The sequence below is a fragment of the Pipistrellus kuhlii genome, unplaced genomic scaffold, assembly GCF_014108245.1.
Source record: "Pipistrellus kuhlii isolate mPipKuh1 unplaced genomic scaffold, mPipKuh1.p scaffold_m20_p_7, whole genome shotgun sequence".
Taxonomy (NCBI): domain Eukaryota; kingdom Metazoa; phylum Chordata; class Mammalia; order Chiroptera; family Vespertilionidae; genus Pipistrellus; species Pipistrellus kuhlii.
The window spans coordinates 49,507,012-49,532,802 of NW_023425573.1; the positions used below are offsets into that span (position 1 = coordinate 49,507,012).

Below are 25,791 nucleotides of genomic sequence, written 5' to 3' on the forward strand. Positions count from 1 at the left end.
AACGACTATCAATAGGAACTGATAATCTTTAAGACATACTGTTATGCCAATTTAAAAAAATAAAGCAAAGGGGAGTATACAGCATGCTACTAATCTTTGCTAAAGCAAAAGAGAATAGACAAATACATTCATATATCTACAAATTTCTTGCATTAGGGAGCGGGACGTGGGTGGCTGAGCAACAGGTGTTTCTGGAACTTACTTTTCACTATACAGTATATCCATAAGTACTTGTGTATTTGGTAATACTGAATTCTACCAAGATTATTATATTTGAAGTATAAAATAATTATTAGGGAAACATTTTGTTAGCAAAGGAATGTGTAGGTCTTGGGTATAATGATAAATGATCTTAAGCAAAGCTGTCACTCACTCCCTTGCTTGAGACCTTTTAATCCCTCCTCTTGTCCAGTCCTTGTGAGATCTTTGTGACTGAGCCCAGCCACCTCAGTCCTCTTCTCAGTCCTCTTCCATTTCTCCACATGTCCCTTTCACTCCAGGCACGCTGGCCTCCTGTCTGTTCCTTCAAATCTTAAGCTCCTCGTCCAGTGCAGTATCAGCAACTTCAGGTAACAAGTTTAAGAATTCCAACTCAACTAGTGGATTTTCAAACTGAAAGACCTCTGAAATGCAACCCACACCTCACTTTATACCTGCGGAGGAGCTAGGCTCTATAACCTGAAGTTATCTGCCTACCTAAGGTCACACAGTATGTCCTCTGCTATATGTAATTAGTCTTAGCAGCTGCTCCCTGGAGTTTCATTAAGCAAAAGCAGGTTGATAAGCTCGGCCGGTGCGGACCAGTGGATTCAGCATTGTCCCACGCACCAAGAGATCGCTGGTTCGATTCCTGGTCAGGTTGTGGCTTGATCCCCAGTAGGGGGCATGCAAGAGGCAGCCAATCCATGTTGATGTTTCTCTCTCATGGATGTTTCTATCTCTGTCCCTCTCCCTTCCTCTCTCTCCTAAAGGATCAATAAAAACATATTATAAAAAAAATAGCAAAAGTAATTTATTTTAAAAAATAGGTCAATAAAAAGGCAGCCTTTGGACTTTAGATATTGGTAGAGTGGGGCTACATAAAATTTGAAAAATCAATTTGATTTCTTCTCCATGAAAATGTCTTCATGATGCCAATGCTCAGAGGGACCAATCTGCCAAAAGAATGTTCCCTAAAAATTAAAAAGCGATTGTAATGCTGGATTTACCGAGATTATATTTGAAGTATATTTGTTTAATTTGAGGAAGAAATTAAGTTGATCATCCTGTGGGCATTCATCCATGGGCTAGCTTTTAAAAAATCTGCAAGTTAACCGTAGTCAGTCTATGAGAAACTAAACACCTTCAGAATGTGAGCAAGACCACGAACAGGCTGGTGGCCATCTAGCCCTCAAGGTTACAAGGAGATGCTCATAAAGATGCTGGCAGAGGATGGGAGCAGGCCGCGTCCTCTGGGAAACGTTCTTCAGAAGGAGATGGACCTGGAAGCAGAGCATGAACATGCCAAATAAGAATTTCATTCTCACTGAGACAGGTTTGGCTCAGTGGACAGAGCGTCGGCCTGTGGACTGCAAGGTCCCGGGTTCGATTCCGGTCAAGAGCATGTACCTTGGTTGCGGGCATATCCCTGATAGGGAGTGTGCAAGAGGCAACTGATCGATGATTCTCTCTCATCAATGTTTCTGACTCTCTATCCCTCTCTCTTCCTCTCTGTGAAAAATCAATAAAATATATTTTTTTTAAAAATTTCATTTTCTACACTTTACCTCCCTCTGCACAAACATAAATCCATAAACGTTCTTCACTAGTTAGGTTTTGTTCCATGGTTGTCAGACCCCTTTAAAATAGGTGAATTTCTATTTCTATAGTGTTTATTATTTCTATTTATAAAAGTAATGTTATAGAAAAGTTGGAACACATAGACATGTATAAAGAAAATAAATGTCAACCATATCCACGATCCAAAGATAATTACTGCACATCCTGGAATATTTTCTTATAGTCTTTCATCTTTGCATATGTATATGTGAGGGGAGGGTTTTGTGTGTTTATGAGGGTTACAGAATTGTAATATTACATTCAAATTTTATTTCAACTTATGCTTTATTGTTGGCATTTTCAAAATTGATAATTATCCTTTTATACAAATCTTTGTGTAATTGATGACTATTTTCACAGCACAAATTTCTAAAATTGGATTAAAGTGTATAATAGCATATACATTTTAAGGTATTTAATACATATCACCTAATTATTTTCAAGAAATTGTTTTCCAGGTTACATTCTCTATAGCAATGGAATGTCCTTTGTAAAATCAGTCATACCAATAGAGAATATGTTCATTTGCTGACAAATTGTGTGAAATATTTTATCTCTGTTTTGTTTATTTTCTTTTCTTCAATTTGTAAACTTTTCCCTAATGTTCATATGTAATACCTTTGTGTTTGACTATTCATAACGTCTATTTGAGTGCACATTTTGTTGATTTGTACAAGTTTTTTTAAAAATAAAGATTTTAACCGTTTGAGTATATGTTGTAAGTAGCTTCACTACTTGGCTCCCTTCCCTCCCCTTCTTTTTTTTAGAAAAAATGTTTTTATTGATTTTAGGGGGAAAGGCAGGGAAGGAGAGAGAAATATTGATGTGAGAGAGCAACATCAATAAGTTGCTTCCCATAGGCGTCTGGACCAGGGATAGAATCCGCAAACTGGGTATGTGCCCTGGCCCAGAATCAAACCTGCAACCTTCCTGTGTATAGGACAGTGTTCCAACCAACTGAGCCACCTTGCCCAGCCCCCTTCTTTCGATTGTTTCTTAAAAAATTGTTAGGAGCCAAAACTGATTTGGCTCAGTGGATAGAGTGTCGGCCTGTGGACTGAAGGGTTCCAGGTTCGATTCCTGTCAAGGTCCTGTACCTTGGTTGCGGGCACATCCCCAGTAGGGGGTGTGCAGAGGCAGCTGATCAATGTTTCTCTCTCATCAATGTTTCTAACTCTCTATTCCTCTCCCTTCCTCTTTGTAAAAAAACAAAACAAAACACACAATAAAATATATTTTTAAAAAGTTGTTAGGAAAAATTTTTTTTACATAATTAAGCCGACCAATCTTTTTAATTTTTTTCTATACCTTTTATTTAGTAAGTCTTTTTCTCATCCAAAGATAAGTATCTACCTATATTTGCTTTGCATTAATTTATAATTTAAAAAAAATATTTTTTTACTCTCTTTTTCCTTCTGGAAATATTTTCAGGAAAGGTGTGAGAATTTTTTTTTCCAAGTGCTTTAACGTCGTTTTAATGAATAATCTTTCCTTTCTGCAATGGTTTTGCAATGCCTCTTTTAACACATGGTTGGCCTATAGCCACGCATTGGTTTGCATGTAACCTGTGCCAGGAGTGACTGGATTAACTCTCCCAAGTGGTGAGTAACTGTAGGCAGTTGGAGGACTCCCTGAGTAGTGTAGCTCCCACAGTTCCTTGAATATGGTAGATGGCCAATAAAGTCTTGTATAAAGTAAACAATTAATGAGTCATTCATACACCTGGGAAAGTTTAACTGGAAGATAAATAAGTGTCTGTCCTGACTGGTTAAATGTTTACCTTTTGGGGAAAAGGGTGCCAGGTCTGATAGGATTTTCAGTGACCCTTTCTGGTTACGATTTTCTCTTCCACCCCCCTACTATTCTGATCCAGTCACTTTGAACTTTGGAACATAGTTTTTTTGTTTTTGTTTTTGTTTTTTTTAATGGGCCTTGGGATTAGGACAAATTCCAAATGTCAAGGCCTTTTAATTCATCTTTTCTAAGAAAAGTTATGATGCAGCTGGGTCAATATTTCTCATGCTTGAATAATAAACAGACATCTTTAAAAGGCAAAAAAAAAAAAAAAAAAAAATTCCCACAGGCCCTCAGCAATGCCTTCCATATTTTTATGAGAATACTAGAGGCCGCCGAAACCGGTTTGGCTCAGTGGTAGAGCGTCGGTCTGCGGACTGAAAGGTCCCAGGTTCGATTCCGGTCAAGGGCATGTACATTGGTTGCGGGCACATCCCCGGTAGGGGGTGTGCAAGAGGCAGCTGGTCGATGTTTCTCTCTCATCGACGTTTCTAGCTCTCTATCCCTCTCTCTTCCTCTCTGTAAAAAAATCAATAAAATATATTAAAAAAAAAAAAAAAAAAAAGGAATACTAGAGGCCCAATGCATGAAATTTGTGCAGGAGTAGGCCTTCCTTCCCCTGGCTGCCGGCACCTGCTTCCCTCTGGCACCTGGACTCCGGGCATCCCTTGCAGCCCCAGGTTTGTCTGGAAGGACGTCTGGTCTAATTAGCATATTATCCTTTTATTATTATAGATCATTTGGATAAATTGCATTTCTTATAGGTACATAACAAAAACGAGTACTAGGATCATAGTTGCATGATGGTCATATGATAAAGAATATGTCATTACTTTCTCTAAATATGATATTAATTTCTTTGAAAAATACTATAACTGAAGCAAAAGCACAAATTTCATGGATTTCTTAAAGAACATGGAGATCTCCTAAGGGTCTGGGTCTTAGTTTCAGTCTAACAAAATGCCTCTATATAAAAGGCTAATATGCTAAGTGTCTGACCATCCAACCAGTTGCTATGATGTGCACTCACCACTTGATGTTGTAGCAAGGGCAAAGTTTGTCCAAATGATATATTTCCAGAATACCAGGTATATTTAAAAAAAAATAATGATAAACGAAGATTCTGACAGTAAAAATTCCATGGAAAATATTTGTTGTTATATCATGTTGCTATTGTTTACTTTATATATATATATATAAATCAATTTATATATTATTAGAGGCCAGGTGCACCAGATTCATGCACCAGTGGGGTCCCTCAGCCTGGTCTGTGCTTTTCATAATCCGGAATCCCTCATGGGATGTAATTGTGCATGAAGCAGCAGGAGGCCAGGAGGAGCCCGAGCCCAAGCCAGGCACCATGCCACTCCTGCTCATTCTGGCCCCGCTGTGCCTGCTGCCATCACTCGGTAGAGCGAGGCAGCAGAAGCGCCTGCAGCTGTAGCCGCACTTGTCAGCCATGAGTCCAGCATCTGGCGCCTGTCAGTCAGCTGAGTGGCACATTGACCACCAAGGGGCAGCTCCTGATTGAGCATCTGCCCCCTGGTGATCAGTGCACATCATAGCAACCAGTCGACTGGTCGTTCGGTCATTTGGTCACTTAGGCTTTTCTATATTTAGATTTTCATGTACATTTTTACTAATTTTCTTTCATCTCTGACACTTCTATTATAGAGAAAGGGCAAACAGTGATATTAAAATACTTCCTCTAATTCATTTCCTTTTAATATAAACAAATTCATGCACCAGGCCACTGGTAGAATCAGTTTACCACAAACTACATCCAACCCTCAAACTCTGCATATTTTCTAAGTAGTTTGAATGCCTACCTAGTCTTCAGTGCTCAACTTAAAAGTGAACAATCACTAAACTAGATGTAAACTAATCTCCAAATGCTTGTGACCATCACACCACTATACAAAAATTGAATATAAACAAATAACCATAAAACCCGTGCTTCAAATAATTTTATTTAGTGAGACAGAGGATTTTGTTTTGCTGAACAAAAGTGTCAGCTCACATCATAAACACAGTACTAGGAGCGCCCTTTTTAGTTCTCCGTGCCCATACTGAGGAACAGATTTAATCAGAATTTGTTCACTTCTTCAACCATTAATCTTTATTTTTCTTCAAGAATCCTTTAGAAATTGAACAGCAGTACATTAATCAATCAGGATTCTCATCATCAACAACAACAGCTCTCAAACACCCCACCAAATTGCTGATGGAAGTTGATATGTACAACTAAGCTAAGTGTTGCTATATGGGTTTTAATAAACCATGTTTTCTTCTATCCTTGTAAAAGAAACACTATCTAGAACCAAAACTAAAATAGCTTCAGGATGAAAGAAAATCATTCAATGTAGTTGCATGCTTAATACTTTAAATGAAATCATTTTTTAAAATTACAGTTTATATTCTGTATCACATCTGAGTGCAGAGAAGCCATGGTTATTGTCTGTAAGTCTAAGAGCTTAGCCATGACAAGAAAACTCTCTGCAAAATTCTAGAAATGCCTTAAATTTTATAGAAAAATACTGTACAGGACTTTTAGGTTGCTCAAGGCCCCATTTCCCAATAGTTTTGGAAAGCTGTTGACTTTTAGAAATGAACATGTTGATCTGGGCGTAAAGGAGGAGGATATGCAGAAAACAGAAGCGATGCCAACTCACAATGCAGCAGGCAATTAATTAGCAAGAGTCCTGCTCCTTGAAACATATGACGGAGATTTGAGTATCTTAGAATAACAGAAGATGCATTTCTTCCAAGTTTCTTTACTGGTGTGTTTTCCACCTGAGTTAAATCAATGGATTATATGTTAGGGTAAGGCAGTGGTTCTCAGTAGGGGACTATTTTGCCCCCAGGAGGCATTTGGCAATGTCTAGAGACATTTTTGGTTGTCAAAACTATGGAAAGAAGGCATCCCACGTGCATCTAATGAACAGAGGTCAAGGATGCTGCAAAATATCTTACCATGCACCAGGCAGCACCCCCCAACAATTATTCAGCCAAAGATGTCACTGGTAACAAGGTTGAGAAACTCCGGATTAAGGTGTCCAAAGCCAAAGGACGGTGTCCTTGTGTGGATGAGGCTTGTGTGGAGAGCTGTATCCTCCAGCGCTACACACACACACACACACACACACACACACGCACGCACGCACACACACGCATGCACACACCATACACACACACCACACACGCACGCACACACACACACACCCCATCCATCCATCAATCAATTTATGTTACAAGCCCAGAAGAACGACCCAGAATCCTCCAAGATAGATTCCTGGAATACAAGTTAGTCACAAAAGGGGGAGTTAAAGGATTTTCTGCATTGAGTCAGCCACAAATAAGAAGGAATCAGTGCTGAAGGAACAGATAAAAGGAAGTATAAGCAGAATTCACTAGTTCATTTATTCAGCAAACCTTTATTTGAGCACCCACAGGTGCCATCTGCCAGGCGAGGTGATATGTGGGTGAACACAGTCAAACCTGGTCCTTGCCCTCATGGGGCTTACAGCCTAGGGGAGACCACAGAGAAGGTCACCAACAAGCGGCCAGTAAAATGAAGCTGCGATGCACAGGACTGAGGACCATGTACACAGCAGCTGGAACAACCTCCCCATATGTGTAATCTCATTGGAACCACACACCAAGCCTCAGGAGACAGGCTCTCGTCCCTTCTTAGAGAGGTAAAACGGGCCCAAGGTCATTCAGTTTCTAACTGGCCAAGTAACACTGCAGTCCCTGTGATATTCTTCTAAAGAGCAAGGATCCATCTAGGCACTCTTGCTTGACCTGACCTGGAATTTCCTCTCCTGATCCCCACCAATCACATAGGAACAAAGCCCTCCCCTTATGAGAAAAAAAATAAAATAAAAAAATGTGCCTGGCCTTCTCCATCTTCTTGCTTCTGCAATACCTGGGATCCCTTTCTAGCTGTTCCATGTATGTCTGTCTTGTGTTCCTCATTAGATTGTAAACTCTTGACCTGCAGGGCCCAGCTCTTCCATTTCCTTTGCAGCCCTTTGCAGCACTGCAGTCACCCAATAAATGTCTGCTGCATAAGTGAGTCTAGAAATAAAAATTCTTTATGGTATTCCCATTTATGGCTCTCATGCTCTTATTTTGCTTTGTGAGAGGACTGCACATTGTAAGCTTCTAAAGGGTAGAGAAAATGGCTTGAGTGCTTTCCTTAACACTCGCAGGCATCATGCAACATTTGATCCTTTCTGATGCTGTGGGTAATATTAGCACCCTGGAGTGTTTTTGTGTAACCAAGGGCCGAGGTTGTCAGCCTCTCTTCGGCGGGGTGTGTTCCTTCCCTTCCACTGTAAGCTCCCCTGGCGCCTAGGACAGAGCTAGATGCCTGCAGACCCTTCTTCTTTCCCCCCCGCCCCCCATACAACCCCTCCTCTCAACTCCGCATATTTTTTATTACTAATGAGGTGGACTGGGAAAATGGCAAGCTCCGAGGAGGACATGAGCAAAGTGGAAGGGCATCTGAAGGCAGATCAGAAGGGCCTGGATGAAAATGCCGAGGCTTCTCTCGGAGAATGCAGCCCAAGGCTGACAGGCAGGACTCCAGCCGAGGTCCGCAGAGCGCCGCCCGCAGTCCCCCGCGCCCGGGAGGGAGGCAGCCCGCCCGCCCGCCCCCCGCCGCCCCGGGGAGCTGTCCAGACGCCCCGCCCGCGCCTACCTGGGCTCTCACCCGCGCCGCGCGCCTCTGCGCCTCCCACCCCGGCCGCGGGCGCCCGGCCCGGCCTGCCCCGCAGCTCCCCCGCCTCCGAGCAGCCCGGGGGGCGGCGCGCGCGCTGCCTCCTCCCGGCCGGCGAGACGGCGCGGGGCGCGCCGGGGGCGCGCCGGGGGCGGCGGGGTCAGGCTCGCCGGGGCTCGCCGGGCCGCCCGCCCCTGGCCGGGCGCCTGCAGGGGGCGCGGGGCCCGCCCCGCCCCGCCGCCTCCCCTCTCCCTCCCGGCTCCCTGGATCGGCGCCGGGAGGAAATGATGTGTTGCTGCCTGGTTAATCACAGCTCCAGACACCCATTGGCCGAGCGCTCCGCAGCCACTTCCTTCTCCTCCTCCTCCCGCTCCTCCCGCTCCGGCTCCGGCTCCGGCTCCGTGCAGCCGCCGCCGCCGCCGCCGCCGCCGCCGCCGCCCGCCCCGCACCGGGGAACTCGGCCGCTTCCCGGCGATCGCCTCCCCGACCGAGTCCCGGGCCAGCCCCCTCCGCCGGCCGGCCCCGCCCGCGGCCGTCCTCCCAGCCCGTGCCGCGGCGCCTCGGGAAGTTTATTCCGCCCGCCCCCTCCCCTTCCTCCTCCTCCTCCTTCTCCTCCTCCTGCTCTTCACCCCGCCTCCCCGCCCTCCCTCCGCTCTCTCCCCGCGGTGGCCGCCGCTGCCGCCGCTGCCGGGCTGCTCCTCCTCGGCCGAGCCGCGCCGGTCGGTCCGCGGGCTGGGAAGCCGCTGGCCCCGCGCCCTGCGCCGCTGCAGACGCCGCTCGCTCGGGGCGCCGCCGGCCCTCGGCCCCGCGGAGTTCCGGGCTCCCCGCCGGCTGCACCGCCCCGCCCCGCGCCGCCGACCTGCAGCGCCCGCCGGCTCGCACCCGCCTCCCCCGGCGCAGCCCGAGCCGCGGCGGGACCAGAGGTGAGGGCAGGTCGCTGGCCGCGCCTGGAGCGGGGGGGATCGAGGGAGGGAGGAGGGAGCCTGGCGGGAGAAGGGGCACGGGCTGGGGGTGGGGGGGTGGGCGTCTGCGGTGCCCCCCCTTTCCGCCCCCCCCCCCCCCCGCTTTCATTCTTTTCTCCCCTTAAGCTCGATCCTCTCTCTCGGTGGGGGAAGCAGCCTCGGAGCAAAACTGCCTCGCTCTGGGCCTGAACTGCGGTTGGGATGTGGGAGAGGGCAGAGGCATGGAGTTGGGGGGTGGGGGGGGGGTGTCTCTGATGTGCAGTGTGTGTGTGTGTGTGTGTGTGTGTGTGTGTGTATGGATGGGGTGAACTCCTCCTGCAGGGTGAGCGCCTGGGACTTGTAAGTGGATCTGCCTCTCCGCGCCGCGGGGCTCACCTTCCTGGCTGGTCTTGGTAAGGGAGTCAAGGGATGGGCGCAACACCCTCACCCTCAAAATATCCGTTCCTTCCAAGAAGAATTTTCTGTGGGAGAGACAGCCAATAAACTCAGCTCAACTCCCTCCTTCCCTCCCTCTCTCCGTGCTTCCTTAGCTGCAGTTTCAAAAAGCTTCAAAGCCAGGAATGTGGGATTCATCCTCCGATCCCCAGAAGGCAAATGTGGTTACAGATGTTGCACGGTACTTTGCCAAGTTGAAAACCCTTCCTTCAACACTGTAACCAAAACAGGGAGGCTAGAACCCCGGGCGCGCTGGGGAGCGCGGCGGGGCCTCTGGGGCCGCCGGATTCACTGACTTCCGTCTGCTCCTAGACTGGCTCAGCCCTGGCCAGTTTGTGCCAGATGAGTCTCTCACCCCCTTTCTTTCCCCTGGAGCTTTTGGACGCCCCTTGCATGGGAGAGAAGCTGTAGAGGAAGCAACTTAGGGAAGAAGAAGACATTCCACTTAGTAGAAGAAGAAGAAAAAGCCTTGGTTAAAAAGTTGTGCTTAATTTGGCTAGCTCATCCATTTCACCGATTGGCCAGGAAGATACCTTAGGCTCCTTCAACAAGTCACACAATGTTTTTACTTTTATTGGGTTTCCTTTTCTTTCTTTCTTTCTTTCTTTCTTCCTTTCTTTCTTTCTTTCTTTCTTTCTTTCTTTCTTTCTTTCTTTCTTTCTTTCTTTCTTTCTTTCTTTTTTTGAGTTGTGTTAATTGGGAGTTAACATGAGAAGAAAGGGCTGATCTGGTACATATTTTGTATATTTTTTGAAAAAGGCTTCAAATTGAGCCATGACCCAGTGGTTTTAAAAGAACCCTGCTCGAGAGATGCAGACAGCCCAAAAAATAGACACCACCTCCCTTTCCCCCCAAAAAAAATTCTTCCTGGAAAGGTGGTGATAAGAAATTTCAGAGATGGGCCGATCCAAGTGGCAGGCCTTAAATGGAAACACTATAGCATGCCCTGGCACTTGTCTCTGGAGGTGGGTGGCTGGCTAGGGGCCCAGGGTTGGGCGGCCAGCAGACACCAGACTGGTGCTGACCTCAGACACTGGGTTTGCCATCCAGCTTTCCAGTATGCCTCCGTGTGAAATAGGGCCTCACCCATTTCACCGATTGGTCAAGAAGATACCTTAGGCTTAGACAGGGTTTGGATCATCGGGTTTTTCACACCAAATCACTTTGTATGTGTGATTCAGTTGTATTTGTTTTCTATCCTGGAATTTAAAAAAAAAAAAACAACAACAACAACAGAAGTCCTTTAAAGCTGAAATGTATAGGCCTTAAGTTGGTGGAATTGTGCACTGAATAATAGCATTTGTACTGTTACTTATGAAAATACTCCAAGGTGGTGAATGAAGTTGCAATAGATGGTAGGGATGCCAGAAACAAAGGGCTGAGATGGGTATAGATTAGGTTGATGCTCTTCTTTCCCAGTGGAACACAGGTGAGTTTTACTTGAAACCGTGAGAGTAGTTTTAAATAAAAATTGATTTCGGTAGTAGTTGTACAACTTCTGTACCTTGGGAGGGAGGGATCGTTTGGACCCAGTAAGTTTCATGTTATCTCTAAGAATAGTAAGGATCTGGAGTAAAGATGGAGGAATGCAATTACAGGCATACGTTGGAGGTATTGCAACTTCTTTCCCAGACCATCCCAAAGCCAGTATCACAATAAGGTGGAGGAGGAGGATCTTGCCTTTGCTTTGTAAAAAAAAAACAAACAAAAAACCCCAGCAGCTGTGAAACGCAATAAAACGAAGCACAGTAAACAAGGTATGCCTGTATACCTGTAAATTTCAGACGCGAGGAACTTAATTCTATTAATAGTGATTTCCCCCCCAAAATAGTGATTTTTCCAAAATTTCTGCACCTGTCCATGGAACAGATAACAGCGATTGAATCAGTATAGAGAGATTAGATCTCTGTCTCACCCTAGGTTGCACTGACCTAGTCCCCTGATGGTCCTAATAGGCTAGATTGAGTAAGGCTAGATAGGCTTCTAGGTAAGCTTTTTGGGAGAGGGAGGGACTGGGCAGATAAGGATTTGAAAAATGATCTTGCTATTCAAGGTCATGAGGTGAAGATGGAATCCATGCACTTATAGAGTATTTTAGGCAAAGAAGAGCTAGAACCTGGGAACTGTCCTCTGTGTTTGTTCTGTTGGATCTCTTTATCTTGATTGATTTTTATGGGAAGGCATCAGCACACAAGTTGTTAGAATTTAGGAAGAAGTAAACTATTGACAGTGGCAAAGCCCCTTGATATGCTTTGAGTGAACTCAATGACAGAGATGACGATTGGGGGAGGGGGGCTGGGTATGTACCAGGCACAGAGCTTAGCTCTCTGCATGTACTTGTTAATTATATTTTACAATAACCACATGTTTTATTATTATTATTTTACTCCTTTACAATAACAGATTGAGGTTTGGCAAAATTGAGTTGCCCAGTGTTGTAGAACTAGAGAATGGGGATCAGGGGTTTCAATTGGGAGTTGGTGGGATTCTGGAACCCATGATCTTGCCACTTTCTCCAGCGTTTGCCAAATTTCATTCATTCATGCATTGTCTTCATGAGTTTACCCTAGCTATGCCAAGTTTCACATACTCTTGTAACTTTTTTTATTTTTAATTTTTTTAATTTTTAATTTTTTTTAGCAACAAGCACCTTTTCAAAGACATCATCTTTTAAGGGGAAACAATATATCATAGCCATATTTGGAAAGCAAACTCACTTATTAGGAACAGGAGATAATTATAAAGATACATTTACTCCTATTGAACCCCCAAATTCAGGATAATTATCTGGTGTGTGTATGTGTGTATTTTGTTGGAACATGGGGATAATGTAGAGGAGGTAGTAGATGACACAGTATTGGTGATATTCTGGTTTGGGGTTCAGGAATAGGTTCTTGGGTGCTCATTTGATTTTAGACTTTGTCACCTACATACATGATACATAATTTTTATAGAAGATAATTAAACATAACCATTAACATAATGATTACTTGGGGAATACTTCACTGCACTATTCTGACTTAGCGTGGTGCCTGTGTGAAGCAGGCACATAAGAACAAATGGCTGATTGACAAGGCCCTAGGTGATAATTTAAAGCAAAGATGATTGCTGTTATACCCAAGTAAGACTGAGCATATCCCCTCTGTTTTCTCCTACTTCCACTCTCACTTCCAATACAGGTTTTCTCCGCTCTCTGAATTGGAGAGTTCCCATGAAAGCGTTCCTAAGCTGAAATAGCATAAAGGAAAAAAAGTAATTACCACTCATTTATCTGGAAACATTTTTGAGCATCACCAGATCCCCAACATAACCTACTAAATCATACCAAATAACACAGAAAACCAAAAATAGCATTATCATATACTAAAAGCAGGAATGCACAGAATAAATGGAGATAAAGCATAGATTGCTCACAGACAGTTCAGAAGTCCCGGCAGTTCAGTGCTGGGATACTGAGTGTGGTTTTTGGGAAAGGAGTGTGGAGTGTGGGGGTACCACTCATCGCCGCTCGGGGTGCTGCTGCCTCGTAAAGAGCTCCCTGAAAAGAAAATGCTAGTTTCCTTTTGGGCTTTATTTTCCCCATAAAAGCAAAAATCCTCTTCTGATTTCCCGTTAGTAAGAACAGGTACTACTGTAGGTCTTTTGTAAAAGCAAAGTGGCGTAACACGAACTTTGAAATGCCTGGGATCCCTGGATTGAGGCTGCAATAATAGCATGGGCTGTAGCGGGGCTTCTGACTGTGGTCGGGGGAGAGCTGGCACTTCTCAGCATCACCTCGTCTTACACACGGAGGGCTCCGAGGGGACAAAGAATGCTGTCATGACGTGTTCGGATGCTCTGGCTTTTACCCAGGGGTAAGTGTGACTGTTCAGACCCGGGAGTCGGCATTTCAGTTAGAGCAGCACGTGAGTAAAACTGTTCACAGCATTCAACCGGGCGAGGCCGGGACAAAGCCACTGGTGACTTTAATTGGGAGTTCACACAGTCTCTCGTTTTATTTTCCCCAAAGCAAGGATTGGGCACGGCGGCTTTATTCCTGGAAATGAGGATTTGAACTGGGCTTCCTGGTACAGAAGGCCTCCTTTGATCTCCTGGAGGGAAAACGTTGGGTTTCTTTCCGTGGCCAGCTCCCGCCGCTCAGAAGAACGGCGTGGAAGGCCTACCGCTTCTTTTTTTCCGCAGTTGGCCCTGGGCTGCTCTCGCCTGCCGTGCTCGTTTAGGAATCAGAGGTTCCAAACCAGGCCCTGGCCGTTGGAAAGGGCATTCCCATTAAAGACGCCTTTTGAAAAGCTCCATCAGGTTGTTGTGCTTGGCACACCGCGGCCTTGGGTTCAGATGGGATGTAGTTTTGCTTGAACTTACGCTCCCCAAATTAATAAGAGACCCAGCAGCTTCCTCTTCAGAGTTAAAACAAATACTTCCCTGCCCCCCAGTGTTCAGACCGAAGGCACCGCTGAATAGTATTCCTGTGCTCTTCTCTGCGTTTCTGGAAACCCGAGCTTGTGTAGACGTCGGAAGTCTCTTCTGGGACCCGTGAGAGCTGTTTTCCGGAGCCACCACCGCGCCGTTGTTTGATTTTGGGGTTTTCGTCTCTGACCAGCATTCCACTTTGCCCATTGTGGGTTGCTTCATTGTTTGCTCTGGGTGTTTGGCTTTTACCTCTGCGACTGGGAAAGGGACTGTACATTTCAGTCTTTCCAAATTGTGAGAAGGTTGCCTTTCCGGAGGATGGGGCAAGGTCAGCGGCCCCATGGAGCACAGGCACTGACGCGTCTCCAGTCGTTCAGTTCTCTCATCACAAGGCCCAACTTGGCATGGCTGTTCCTCGGCATCGCCCTTCCCCCCACTTTTGGGGAGAGCCCAATTCTTCAGGGCTTGCCTTTTTTTTTTTCCCCCCCGCCCCTAGCGTTTTATCAGCTTCATGGCTTATTCTGGGACATGATTGATCTCTTTGAGGGCAAGGACTTCAAGTTATTTATTCCTCCATTTATTTGTCCCACACAATTCATCCCCCTTCACCAATTTAAAACCATTTAAATTCTCTCACTGGGCTCCTGGAGGGCAAGGACTGTGTCTTATTCATCGTTTGTCTATCTCTTGCACCGAACACAGCGTCTGGCTCAGACCACACGGGCAATAAATTGTTTTTTAATTGTGGGGAGGATGAATGGAAGGTTGCATGTTAGGGGAGCAAAGGAGCTCAGTCCTCGAGGAAATGGGTCTCCGAGAAGAGGACACCAGCCACAGTAGTCTTTAGGAATGAGTTTAGGAAGCAGGGACAAGAGACATTCTAGGTAGAAAGAACTTTATTTATTTATTTATTTATTTATTTTTTATACAGCCCCTTTAAAACAAAATATTGTAACTTGTACTTGGTGTTTCCTTTTCTGATCGTATTTGGATTTAAGGATGATACCTCCAGTATTAGGAAGAATACCTCACCTAATGTTTTATATCCCGCCGAGCCAGCAACCGACGTGTATGGCACTGACTGTCTTTCACTGACTTTCTCCTGTTGTGCATGTTCTCAGACAGTTGACAGTGAAAACAGTGAAGTAGACAGAGCTCATGTGAGGGTGCCATGTGGGCTGTTGAGATCCAAAGTAAATGGTTGAGATCCAAAGTAAACTCCTCTTTTGATAGGTTTTCAGGGTTCATTTGAGTGGGCAGTCAACCAAGATCTTGAATACTGGGTGGCTGGGAGACTTGCTCATCTGTGAAAGCAGGATGGGCCTTTGCTAGCCACCATGCAGTGTGCATGCCAGTGAAAATAAGATTGCTCTAGTTCAGTGGTCGGCAAACCGCGGCTCGCAAGCCGTGGTTTGACGCTCTGTTGACTAATGAGTTTGCCGAACACTGCTCTAGTTTTTGCTCTTTTTCTAGCCAATTATGAAAATTTTATTGATCCAAGTACCAAAAAGTAACCTTGACTTTGATGAGAAATGCACTGAAGGTATAAAGGAAGGTAGGAGTGATCTTGGACAAAAATAGATGTTAGATATCCGATGACACTTGGCGATTAGAGAGAGGGTACTGAGAAAAATGTGCATAAAACGAACTTGAGAAAAAACATTTTTTTGGTGTACAGGGGCTGGATTGAGAGAGAGAGAGAGAGAGAGAGAGAGAGAGAGAGTGTATGAATGAATATTATGATATTTTTATTGATTTCAGAAAAGAAGGGAGAGGGAGAAAGAGAGATAGAAACATCAATGATGAGATGAGAGAAAATCATTATCATTGATCGGCTGCCTCCTGACACCTCTCACTGGGGATCAAGCCTGCAAATTGGGCATGTGCCCTGACTGGGAATCAAACCTGATGATTTGGTCAACCACTGAGCTACACCAGCTGGGCATGAGGTGATATTTTAAACCAAGTTCTGCATCCACCACTATCACTATTGGAGCTATGAATGAATGCTGTTGCACTCTGGGTGAAAATACAATGTACTGTCACTCTCCTTAAGTGGTATGTGAATGCCTCTTAGGAGATGCCACCCTAAAGCTGGAGCTTTTGTGCTTGTAACTTGAAGTTAGGGACTTGGCACAAAATAGAAATATATGTAGGAAGGAAAAGTGGGTGGTTTTCTAGAGTGACCCTTACCTTCCTTTTGGGGAATGAGGCAAATGGTAAGAGACTAGTGTGCCGAACTGATTTTTTTTAAAATGCACTTTTGAACTTGAAGAACTGAACCGTTGTGCCCAACAGGTGGCAAGAACAAATAGTCTCTGACTTTATGAGTATGGTCTACTAAAAAATGGAAAATCTCAGTTTCAGAGATTATATAAACATGAATGTTCAATTTCAGTGTTTTGAAAACATTTTTGACTCTCAGCAATTCATTTTTCATCACGACTGAGTACACACATACATATTAAAAATAAAGCAGAGTTGCAAGTTTAATAATATTGCAGTACTTCCCAATTTCTATTCAATTTTTTATTAAAAAATTTTTGGTCTCTGTCTACTGAATTGGTTTGACAACTAGCTAATGGGTTCTAACCAGCAGTTTGACCCCCCCCCCCCCACCCCGCAAAACAAAACAATTCTAGGTATTGTGGAAATCAGCCCTAATTTTTTAATTTCTTTTATTTTTTTTTTTATCGAACAGTTGCTAATCTGGGTGAGAATTTTGTTTTTCTTTTTGTGTGAGTCTCAGACATTCTACAGAAGGTCCACACCCTGTACTCCCCCACCACCCCCTCACCCCATTGTTCTTTTCTCCGTGAAGGGGTCTCCGCTTGTTTCTCTAAATCAGATTAAAGTGACTAATATGTGCTTTGGACCAGCTCCAAGAGAGTTCATTCTCATCTTGATCCCAGTCAGCATCAAAGGTGGGGCTAATTAATGTAAGCTGGTGTTTATTTAGATGATATTTTAATGGGATGGTGGCTTTCAGTAATGAGGGGGCGGCAGGAGTGCCGGCACAGGAGGACAGGAGGGAGGCGGCGAAGATGACCTCGTACACCTGTCGTTCAGAAAGGCAAACAGCTCTGCATTGAAAGATGTCACAGCGCTTAATCGGTGGCAGCAGTCACCATGGTCATGGTCCTTATGGAGGTTTCCCTGCCTTACCCTGCCCCTTCCTCTCTCCCCCTCTTCGTCCTTCCTGCCTTCAGCATTTATCAGGCTGAGTAAAACTGAGTCGAACTTCAGATACACTTGAGGAAGAGATTGAAGAATCACACCTCTATGTGTGGCAGGATTGCTGAGTACCTTGGTCACAAGATACAGAGATAAAGATCAACCAACACCTCTGAGGAAGTGGCTGGCTGGCTGGCTGGCTGGCCTCGGGAAGATACCATTTTGATGTTATCGTTTTGAGAGTTATCTCTATGTGTGTAGGCTGCGGAGTAGGCAGCATTCCAAAACAAGGGAATGGGGCAAGCAAGTCTGAGTCGTTGGCTTTTGTATCGGAGCCAAGTTGTACAAAACATAGTTGCACATATTTTTAATCAGTAGAATCAGACACAGCGCCTTGAGGTGCAGCTTCTTGGAAAGGCATCAAGACTTGAGACAACTGGAAGGAACAGCAAATTGGTGTCTCCGATTTGCACTGACTCCAGGGGCAAAGGAGACTAAGTAGGGTGGCCAGTGCTTGTTAAGTCACTAGGTTTGCACACCCTTCCCACCTTCTCCACCCCACCCCCCATCCCCAAGCATGTATGGTCACTCCTGGAAGTTCTTTGTGATGTGACAAGACTGTGTAGAGCAGTGGTTGGCAAACTGCGGCTGTGGCTCGCGAGCCGCGGTTTGCCGCTCTGTTGATCAATGAGTTTGCCGACCACTGACCTAGACTCTCGATTTCAGTAATTACAGGCTGTTGTTGTTTCTTGTGATGAGGCCCTTATTGAATATCTTAAGGGGAGCACTGTAAATGAAAGCTTAGAAATGGAGATTTAGAGCCAAATTATGGTTAATTCTGAACGCTAGGCTAATGTTTTTAGACTTGATTCTAAAACTAGCCACAATAAGATAATACATAATACCTCAGAAGGAAGCTCTGCTCAGGCCCCTTGCATTCTCCTTTTAATGCTCACACCCACTCCTTGAGGCACCTACTCTTTTTATGCCTATTTTACAGAAGGAGAAACTGAGCCTCAGAAGGGTGATGGAAATGTTGAAGGTCACTTGTCTGAACTTATAACCCAGGCCGTACTTTCCAAAGTCATCATGCTCTATAGCTGGTGGTGCTGGGGCTGACTACACCTCATAGCTGGGGCCTGTTTGGTATTTCTGAAACGGTTCCCAACATTTAAACATGGGGAAGTTTCCCACTAAAAATCCAAATTTCCACCTGCTCCTGCAAAATGGAAAGCTCTGGCAGCACCAGGCCTGTATTCCTGCAGAAACCTGCCGAAGCTCCTTGTAATCATGTCTGTCTGAGGAGACATGTATGCCGTGTTCACCGCAGCCCAGCTCATTCCTGTTTTCTCCCAGACACTGAGGCCCCAGCATCACGAAGAATCCTCCCTCCCTCCCTCCCTTCCTCCCTCCCTCCCTCCCTCCTACCCTTTCTCCCTCCCTCCCTCCTTCCCTAGTCTGCCTTACTCCTGCGTGCTAACTGCATTGTCCCAGTATACTAGTATAGGCATATGAGTTTGAGACCCTCGTCTATACTATACTATACTATACTATACTATACTATACTATACTATACTATAATCTATAGCCTTGTGTTGGTCACAGATGAATGAGTCTAGTGGAAAGTGTGGATGCCCAGGAGCTAAAGGTACAGCAAATTGGGTAGAATTAGGGTTTTGGCCTTGGGCTGCAGAAGCCATAGGGTGAATAAATTATTATTATTAATTATTATTATTTATTTACTTTTTTTTTGAAAGAGAGGGAAGGATGGGTGGGGAGCAAACGTATCTGACTTTGGAACCTGGATGATTGGGAGAATGGTATTGATCTTAAAAAACAAACAAAGAAACAAAACAAGACACCAAAAGCAGACGGTTGTTAGGAGGAGTTGGTTTGGGATAGGGCATGGTGTTGAGTTTGAGCTTCTGGTGGAGCAAGTACAAAGCAAAGGGCTTGCTGAGTGTAGTGAGGTGTGGAAAATGTGGCACTGGAGCCCTGGTGGATAGGGATGGGAGCTGTGGCTTTGTATTAGCGGTTAGTTTTGTGAGAGGATGCAGAAAAAGAGGCCACGCGGGTCACCGGATCTAGGGGAAAGGTCCCTTTTAGAAATAGGAAGAAGTGGGCTAAAGTTTGAATGATAAAACGAACCAGCTATAGACAGTTCAAAGTCTCTCATTGACTCTTTTGGGTCAAGTGCCCTTATCTAGCAAATAATCAAATGTTTATCCGAATAAAGGAGTGTGCAATAACAGGCTGCGACATTTGAACATGGGAACTGATAAACATCTGCTACAGAGTCAAAGACAGGTCTACTGTCTGACGGGCGACATCTGTAACTTATGTTTATGCCTATTTCGCAGAGCCTTGCCTGTTTAGGTGAAAGGCATTCTAACAATGAAGTGTTTTGTGTCACAGGTGCTAGACAAAGTGGTTGCTGTAGTCATTCCCGGAGATGACTGCCTGGCATTTATTCTTGCCTTTAGCCAGTTTAGAATGGAATGTCCTTTTAAACTTCAGATGACTTTTTTTCTTCTTTATCTTAGCGTGTTTATTTGGGATTCTCTCCAGCTCATTGTTACTTAATCTGTGAGGTCCATCCCGGTTGCTCCCCTTCTCCCACTTGGTTCTGTTTTGATTCTTAAAGGGCTTATTGTTTTAGGCCATTCTCAGCACAGGTGGAGTGGATCCTTCTCGCATGTGGGGAGTGAGCATGTACGTCGTCCAGGAGGGCATTTCATTTCTCAGGGACTTTTTTTTTTCTTCTAGAATGTTGGTCTTTTGGGCCACACAACTTTTTTTTTTTTTTCCTGTTAATGCTCCCAAGGATATTTTCCCCATTGATTTTTTTTTTGGGGGGAGTGGGGGGAGGAGCAGGGGAAAAGAGAGAGACAGAGAGAGAGAGAGAGAGAGAGAGAGAGAGAGAGAGAGAGATAGAGAGACATTGATTGGTTGCCTCCCACATGCACCCCAGTTGAGGCCGGAGATGGAACCTACAACCCAGGTACATGCCCTAGACTGGGAATTGGACCCACAACCCTTCTGTGGGTGCTCTAACCCACATGTGTCAAACACAAGGCCCGAGGGCCAAATCCGTCCCGCCAGGCCTTGCAATGTGGCCCTCACCGCGCTGTCATCACTGCACTCCGCTGGTTTCCATCACAATGACAGTTTATGACTGTTCAGTAAACCATTCGGCCTGCGATTTAGGCTGGATTTTAGATTTTGGCCCCTTCTCTGATTGAGTTCGACACCCCTACTCTAACCACTGAAATACTGGCCAGGGTCATACACCTTTTTTTTTTTTAAATAAAAATTCAAATTGGTGCCGAAACCAGCTTGGCTCAGCGGTAGAGCGTCGGTCTGCGGACTGAAGGGTCTTGGGTTTGATTCCGGTCAAGGGCATGTACTTTGGTTGCGGGCACATTCCCGGTAGGGGTTGTGCAGGAGGCAGCTGGTTGATGTTTCTCTCTCATCGACGTTTCTAGCTCTCTTTCTCTCTCCCTTCCTCTCTGTGAAAAATCAATAAAATCTATTTAAAAAAAAATTCAAATTGGTGGTTTTATTTCTAATTCATAGATAGCTTAATTTCATTACATGTGCATGTTAATATGGGTTTCTATGATTCCCCCATATATTTTTATTCATTGTGATATTTTATGTTGTAGGAAAGATATTTATGTTACATTACGTGTGCTCAATAAGAGATTTGAAAGATGGGAAAAGTATATAGTGAAAGGTAGCTTTTGTCCTCCAGTCTTTTACTTTGCCTTCCTGGAGAAAAACCATCACTAAAATTAATATAGTTTTCCAGTGATGTTCTCTACATTTGCAAACATATACTAGTGCTTTTTTCCTATACATATATAGTACACTTTTCAGTTCTGTACCTGGCTGTTTTCACTTAACAATGTATCTGGGAAAGTTTTTCCTATCAGTATAAACAGTTTCTTTACTCTTTTAAAAGGGACTCCATTGTGTCGATGTATCACAATTTATTTAACTAGTCTTTTACTTGCTATTTTAGTAAATACTATGTTACAGTGTTGCAGTGACTGTTCTTACATGCACTGCTTTACCTTCTTACTGATTTATATATTGATGTATATGTAGACCTGCATGTCTTTCTCTTGTATATCTCGGAATGAATATCAAGACTTGAAATTGCTGAAGTGAAGGCCATTTACATCTTTCTTTACAGCACAGGTTGTGCCATGATGAGGGGTTTGGAGTTGTATTAGTGAGGCAGTGTGGCCTGATGGAAGTGAGAAAGCAACCCTTACGACTCACCACTAGTTTGATCTCTGGTGTAAGTCAGTTTTGTGGCCCAAGGAAGTCACTTTCTTAAACCTTTTTTTTTTGTTTTTTTGGTATCTTCTTATCTGTCACGAAGGGCATAGGCTCAGCTATTTCTGAAGTTGGAGAATTTGTTGATTCACTTTCAATCTGCCTTCTTTTTGGTCCTTCCAGTAAATGGAGCTTGATGATTTTTTTCCCCTCCTGAAAGTTTTGAGTCTGTGAAGAGCCCCGGGCTTCAGAAGCCTTGCTAACCACAGCTTTACTTTGATTGTTTTAAAGCACTCTGTCTGGTTTGTGCTTTGAGTTAAAAGCAGACCTTATATGGCTGATTATCTTTTTTTTCTTTTCTTTTAATACAGTGAGTGGTAAGTGGGCCAAGAAACTCATATTGTCAGCATTTTATTATTGATCACGAATAGAAGCAATGGATTTTCAGACTTAGAGAAAAATTTTATTTTTATAATAGCGCCCCCCCCCCCCCCCCCAAAAAAGGCAAAAGGCAAATGATAGACACTCTTTAAGAAACAGCAACATTTTATTTATGACTTTGGGGCAGATCAGAGCAGTCAGCTTTTGATCTTTCAAAGTATTTTGTAATATGAAGAGGGCAAATAGGGACTGTTGGAAAATCTGATGTATTTACCTGGTATATTTTAATAAGATGGTTGGCGTTTTTGGTGGTTACCAAATTAGATGTACTTAAATATTCAAATCCAAGTAAGTGAAATTTAGTGTAAAATTCATGTTTATTCCCTGTACTGCATTTTTTTTTCTCTTTAGAATTGGTCCCTCAAAATTAAGCAACATCCTGGATTTTTTTTTCATTTGAAAGACTTGGAAACTTGGGGCTGTTAATGTAAATGTAATTTTCCTGAAAATATTTTAAGTTCTTGGTTACTCATTTAGAAAAAAATCACTTACTAAAGTTCTTTAAGTATACAAATTTATTCATCTAGCTGTCGAGTAGCAAAGAAAAATGGAAACAATTTTCTATAATAACCTATATATATGTAACTTATATTATAATTTATAACATGTAACATTATGTGATCACAAAAAATATTATTTTACATGAATTTTCAGGGAAAGATCTTACCTTAAAATGACCTTCCCAAAGAGGATTTTGTTGGCATTTTTATCTAGTTTGATTCTTTTTTTATATATTTACTTTGCATATACTCCCATATAAGCTGGCAAGACCGGGGACTATGTTTGTGGTTTTTTTTTTGTTTTTTTTTTTTGGTGTGTGTGTGTGTGTGTGTGTGTGTGTGTGTCTATCCTGTGCCTTATATATACTACCTTAGGCATGCAGAAAATTTTGGGATGAATGAAGGACGATGGGAACTATACGAGACAACGTTCTGTAGAAAAAGCAGGACACTAAAACAGTACAACTTCATATACATAAATTATGTATAGTATGATAATACACTTCCATAAACATAAACAGACATAAAACGTAGTACGAGTCCAGATTTGTAGTTATATGTATACGGATATGGGGGGGGGGGGGGGGAAAGACCAATAGGGAAGAATATCAACATATTAATAGCTATCACCTTTGGGCTTGTGAGTAGTACATAATTTTGAAGAGAAATGTTTAAATACAAAGGGGTGAAGTAAATATTGGAAGATTATGTCACCTCGGTAATGTATTTTGCCCTTTCAGTATTAAGGGTGGTCACCTTACCTAAAATGATGTATTACAATATCATGGCCTTTTCTTCTCCTGCATAAAATGTACTGTATCTCTGTAGTGTGACAGGTTTTATATCTGCTTTAGAATTAAATTATGATCTGCGAGTTGCACTTTCAAGAAACTGGTTTTAATTTCACATCAGTTGGAGTTAAAGGGTAGTGAGAGTATATTAGATCTTGTACAAGTGTCTAATTATAATTATTGACACATTTTCAAATGCTCTTTTGAGTGTGATGCATTGCCTATGACTTTGACAGCAGTAAGTACATTAAACCTGCTGGGTACTCTTTTCACAAAGGTTTGTTTAAACTTAAAATTGTCAGAAGGATTCTCTACAAAGTACATGAACACAGGATTAGGGGTCAAATGGTGTTTGATTTCCCACCGTGCCTGGTGATTTTAGGCTGTTAAATGGTAATCGGAAGACTGTCTGGGTTTCGTTTTCATTGCAAGAAACCGGGGAGTTTTATTTGTGTGTGTAAATTACCAGCTGATGCTATTCCCTTGTGGTCTGAACTCTGCGACGTGAATGTAGATTCTACTTATGACTCTGGTAGAAGTTCCTGACCACAGAACCCCAACCAGCAGGTTTGATTCTGCATCACAGCCTCAGTTTTGAAACGTCTTCCCAGAGCCGAGTCCATGCATTACCTCCTTTGCGTGGCCACGGCCTCCTTCGATGCAGACTTGCTGAGTAGCTACAGTGTGCCAGGCACTGGGCACAGGAAGGCTGTCAGACAGCTGCCTAGGGAGAGGCAGAGAAATAAGCAATCAAGCTGCTACAGAGCGGAGCAGCAAAACATAAAACAGAGCTGCCACCTTCTCCCGGGAATGATGCTCTGGACCACCTGGAAGGGTGAGTAGGAAGTTACCCGCTGGCAAAAGCACCTTTCAGGCACAGTGGCTTATAGGAATGACAGCATCCTTTATTTAATTTATTTATTTAGTTACTTGTCTTATTTTATGTATTTAAAATATATTTTATTGATTTTTTTTACAGAGGGAAAGGGAGAAGAATAGAGAGTTAGGAACTTCAATGAGAGAGAAACATCGATCAGCTGCTCCTGCACACCTCCTACTGGGGATGTGCCCGCAACCAAGGTACATGCCCTTGACCAGAATTGAACCGGGGACCTTTCAGTCTGCAGGTTGATGCTCTACCACTGAGCCAAACCGATTAGGGCTATTTTATTTATTTTTTAAAGGAAAACCACAATGTGCCATTACTGGTAATCCTCACAAAAGGATATGTTGGAATTAAAGGGTAGTGAAAATATATGCTATCTAGCACAAATGTCTAATGATAATCATTGACACATTTTCGAATACATAAAATGTACATACCTTGATTTTTTTAGACAGAGTGGAAGGGAGGAGGAGACACACACACAGAGAAACATCAATGTGAAAGAGATACATCCATTGGTTGCCTCCTGCATGGGGATTGAGCTCGCAACCGAGTTATGTGCCCTTGACCTGGAATTGAACCCAGGATGCTTCGGTCCCCAGGCTGACAGTCTGTCCACTGAGCCATACCAGCTAGGGCAAGACAGCGTCCTCTAGAGTTGAACATGACCAGAACCTTGCTACCCAAAAGTCTGTTCCTGGATCCCCAGTGATGGCATCGTTTGTGAGCACGCATCACCAAAAACGGCAGGTCTCAGGTCTACCCCAATCCTGAATGAGAGCCAGTATTGCCACACGCTCCCCAGGTGATGTAAATGCTTCTACAAGTTTGAGAAACATTGGACTGAAGCACAAGAAGGGAGGAAAGATGGGAGAGCTGGGAAAGTGGACAGGCTGCCCGCTAAGGAGTCTGGACTATTTTAAAGCATGGGATTTGATAATGAAGAAGTAACACGATCAGATTTATATTTTCCTGAAATTGCCTCCAAGTATGGGAAGGCAGCACTTACAAGAAATCTCTCAAAACCTACCTGATTAAGTGCTTCACAAAAAAAAATCCGGCCTCAAGTACTTTGAGGAATGCAGGACAGTCTATCCTCCTCTCAGTCAGAGTAAAAGACTGTAGTGCATTGGACGCTCTGAGAAGCCGGCATTGAGGAAAACCATTAGCTTCCTCCTCTATCCTGGGATATCCCTGGGGTCTCTCAAGTTTATTCCGTGGTGGAACCATTTGTAGCCACACAGCTGTTAATGCCCTGGGGAGGGGCATGGTAGCAGTTTGCTGAACACATTTTGGGAAATGCTCGCACTCATTTCTGAACTTCCGATACTGCCCAGTAGGGTGACCAGCTGCCCAGTTTGCCTGGGACGGAGGGGTATCCCAGGAAGACAGACTTTCAGTGCTAATGTCCTGGGCAGACCAGGGGGCCTGGGGCGCCCTTTCTGTTCACCATACATAGACTGGTTATTTACTTTCTTTAGAAGGGGCAGCCCTTTCCCTTAAGTGCCCATTTCAGGTTTATTCTAATGTCTGCGCATTGGAAGCACGTGTGCAGTTCACAGAGCGGAGGCCC

The 25,791-nt window shown here is 44.0% G+C and overlaps 1 protein-coding gene across 4 annotated transcripts in view; it reads left to right on the forward strand.

Moving 5' to 3' along the window:
• The first annotated feature begins 8,604 nt into the window (after window positions 1-8,604).
• ACVR1 (activin A receptor type 1) overlaps window positions 8,605-25,791 on the forward strand; it is a 129,367-nt gene continuing 112,180 nt past the window's right edge. For 2 of the 4 annotated variants that reach the window (XM_036420941.1, XM_036420942.1), the window contains exon 1: window positions 8,605-9,258. In XM_036420941.1, coding sequence (XP_036276834.1) covers window positions 8,620-9,258 — 639 coding nt within the window. In that variant the 5' untranslated portion in view covers window positions 8,605-8,619. The remainder of the gene's footprint in view (window positions 9,259-25,791) is intronic. The other 2 variants (XM_045575693.1, XM_045575694.1) reach the window with 2 other exon arrangements.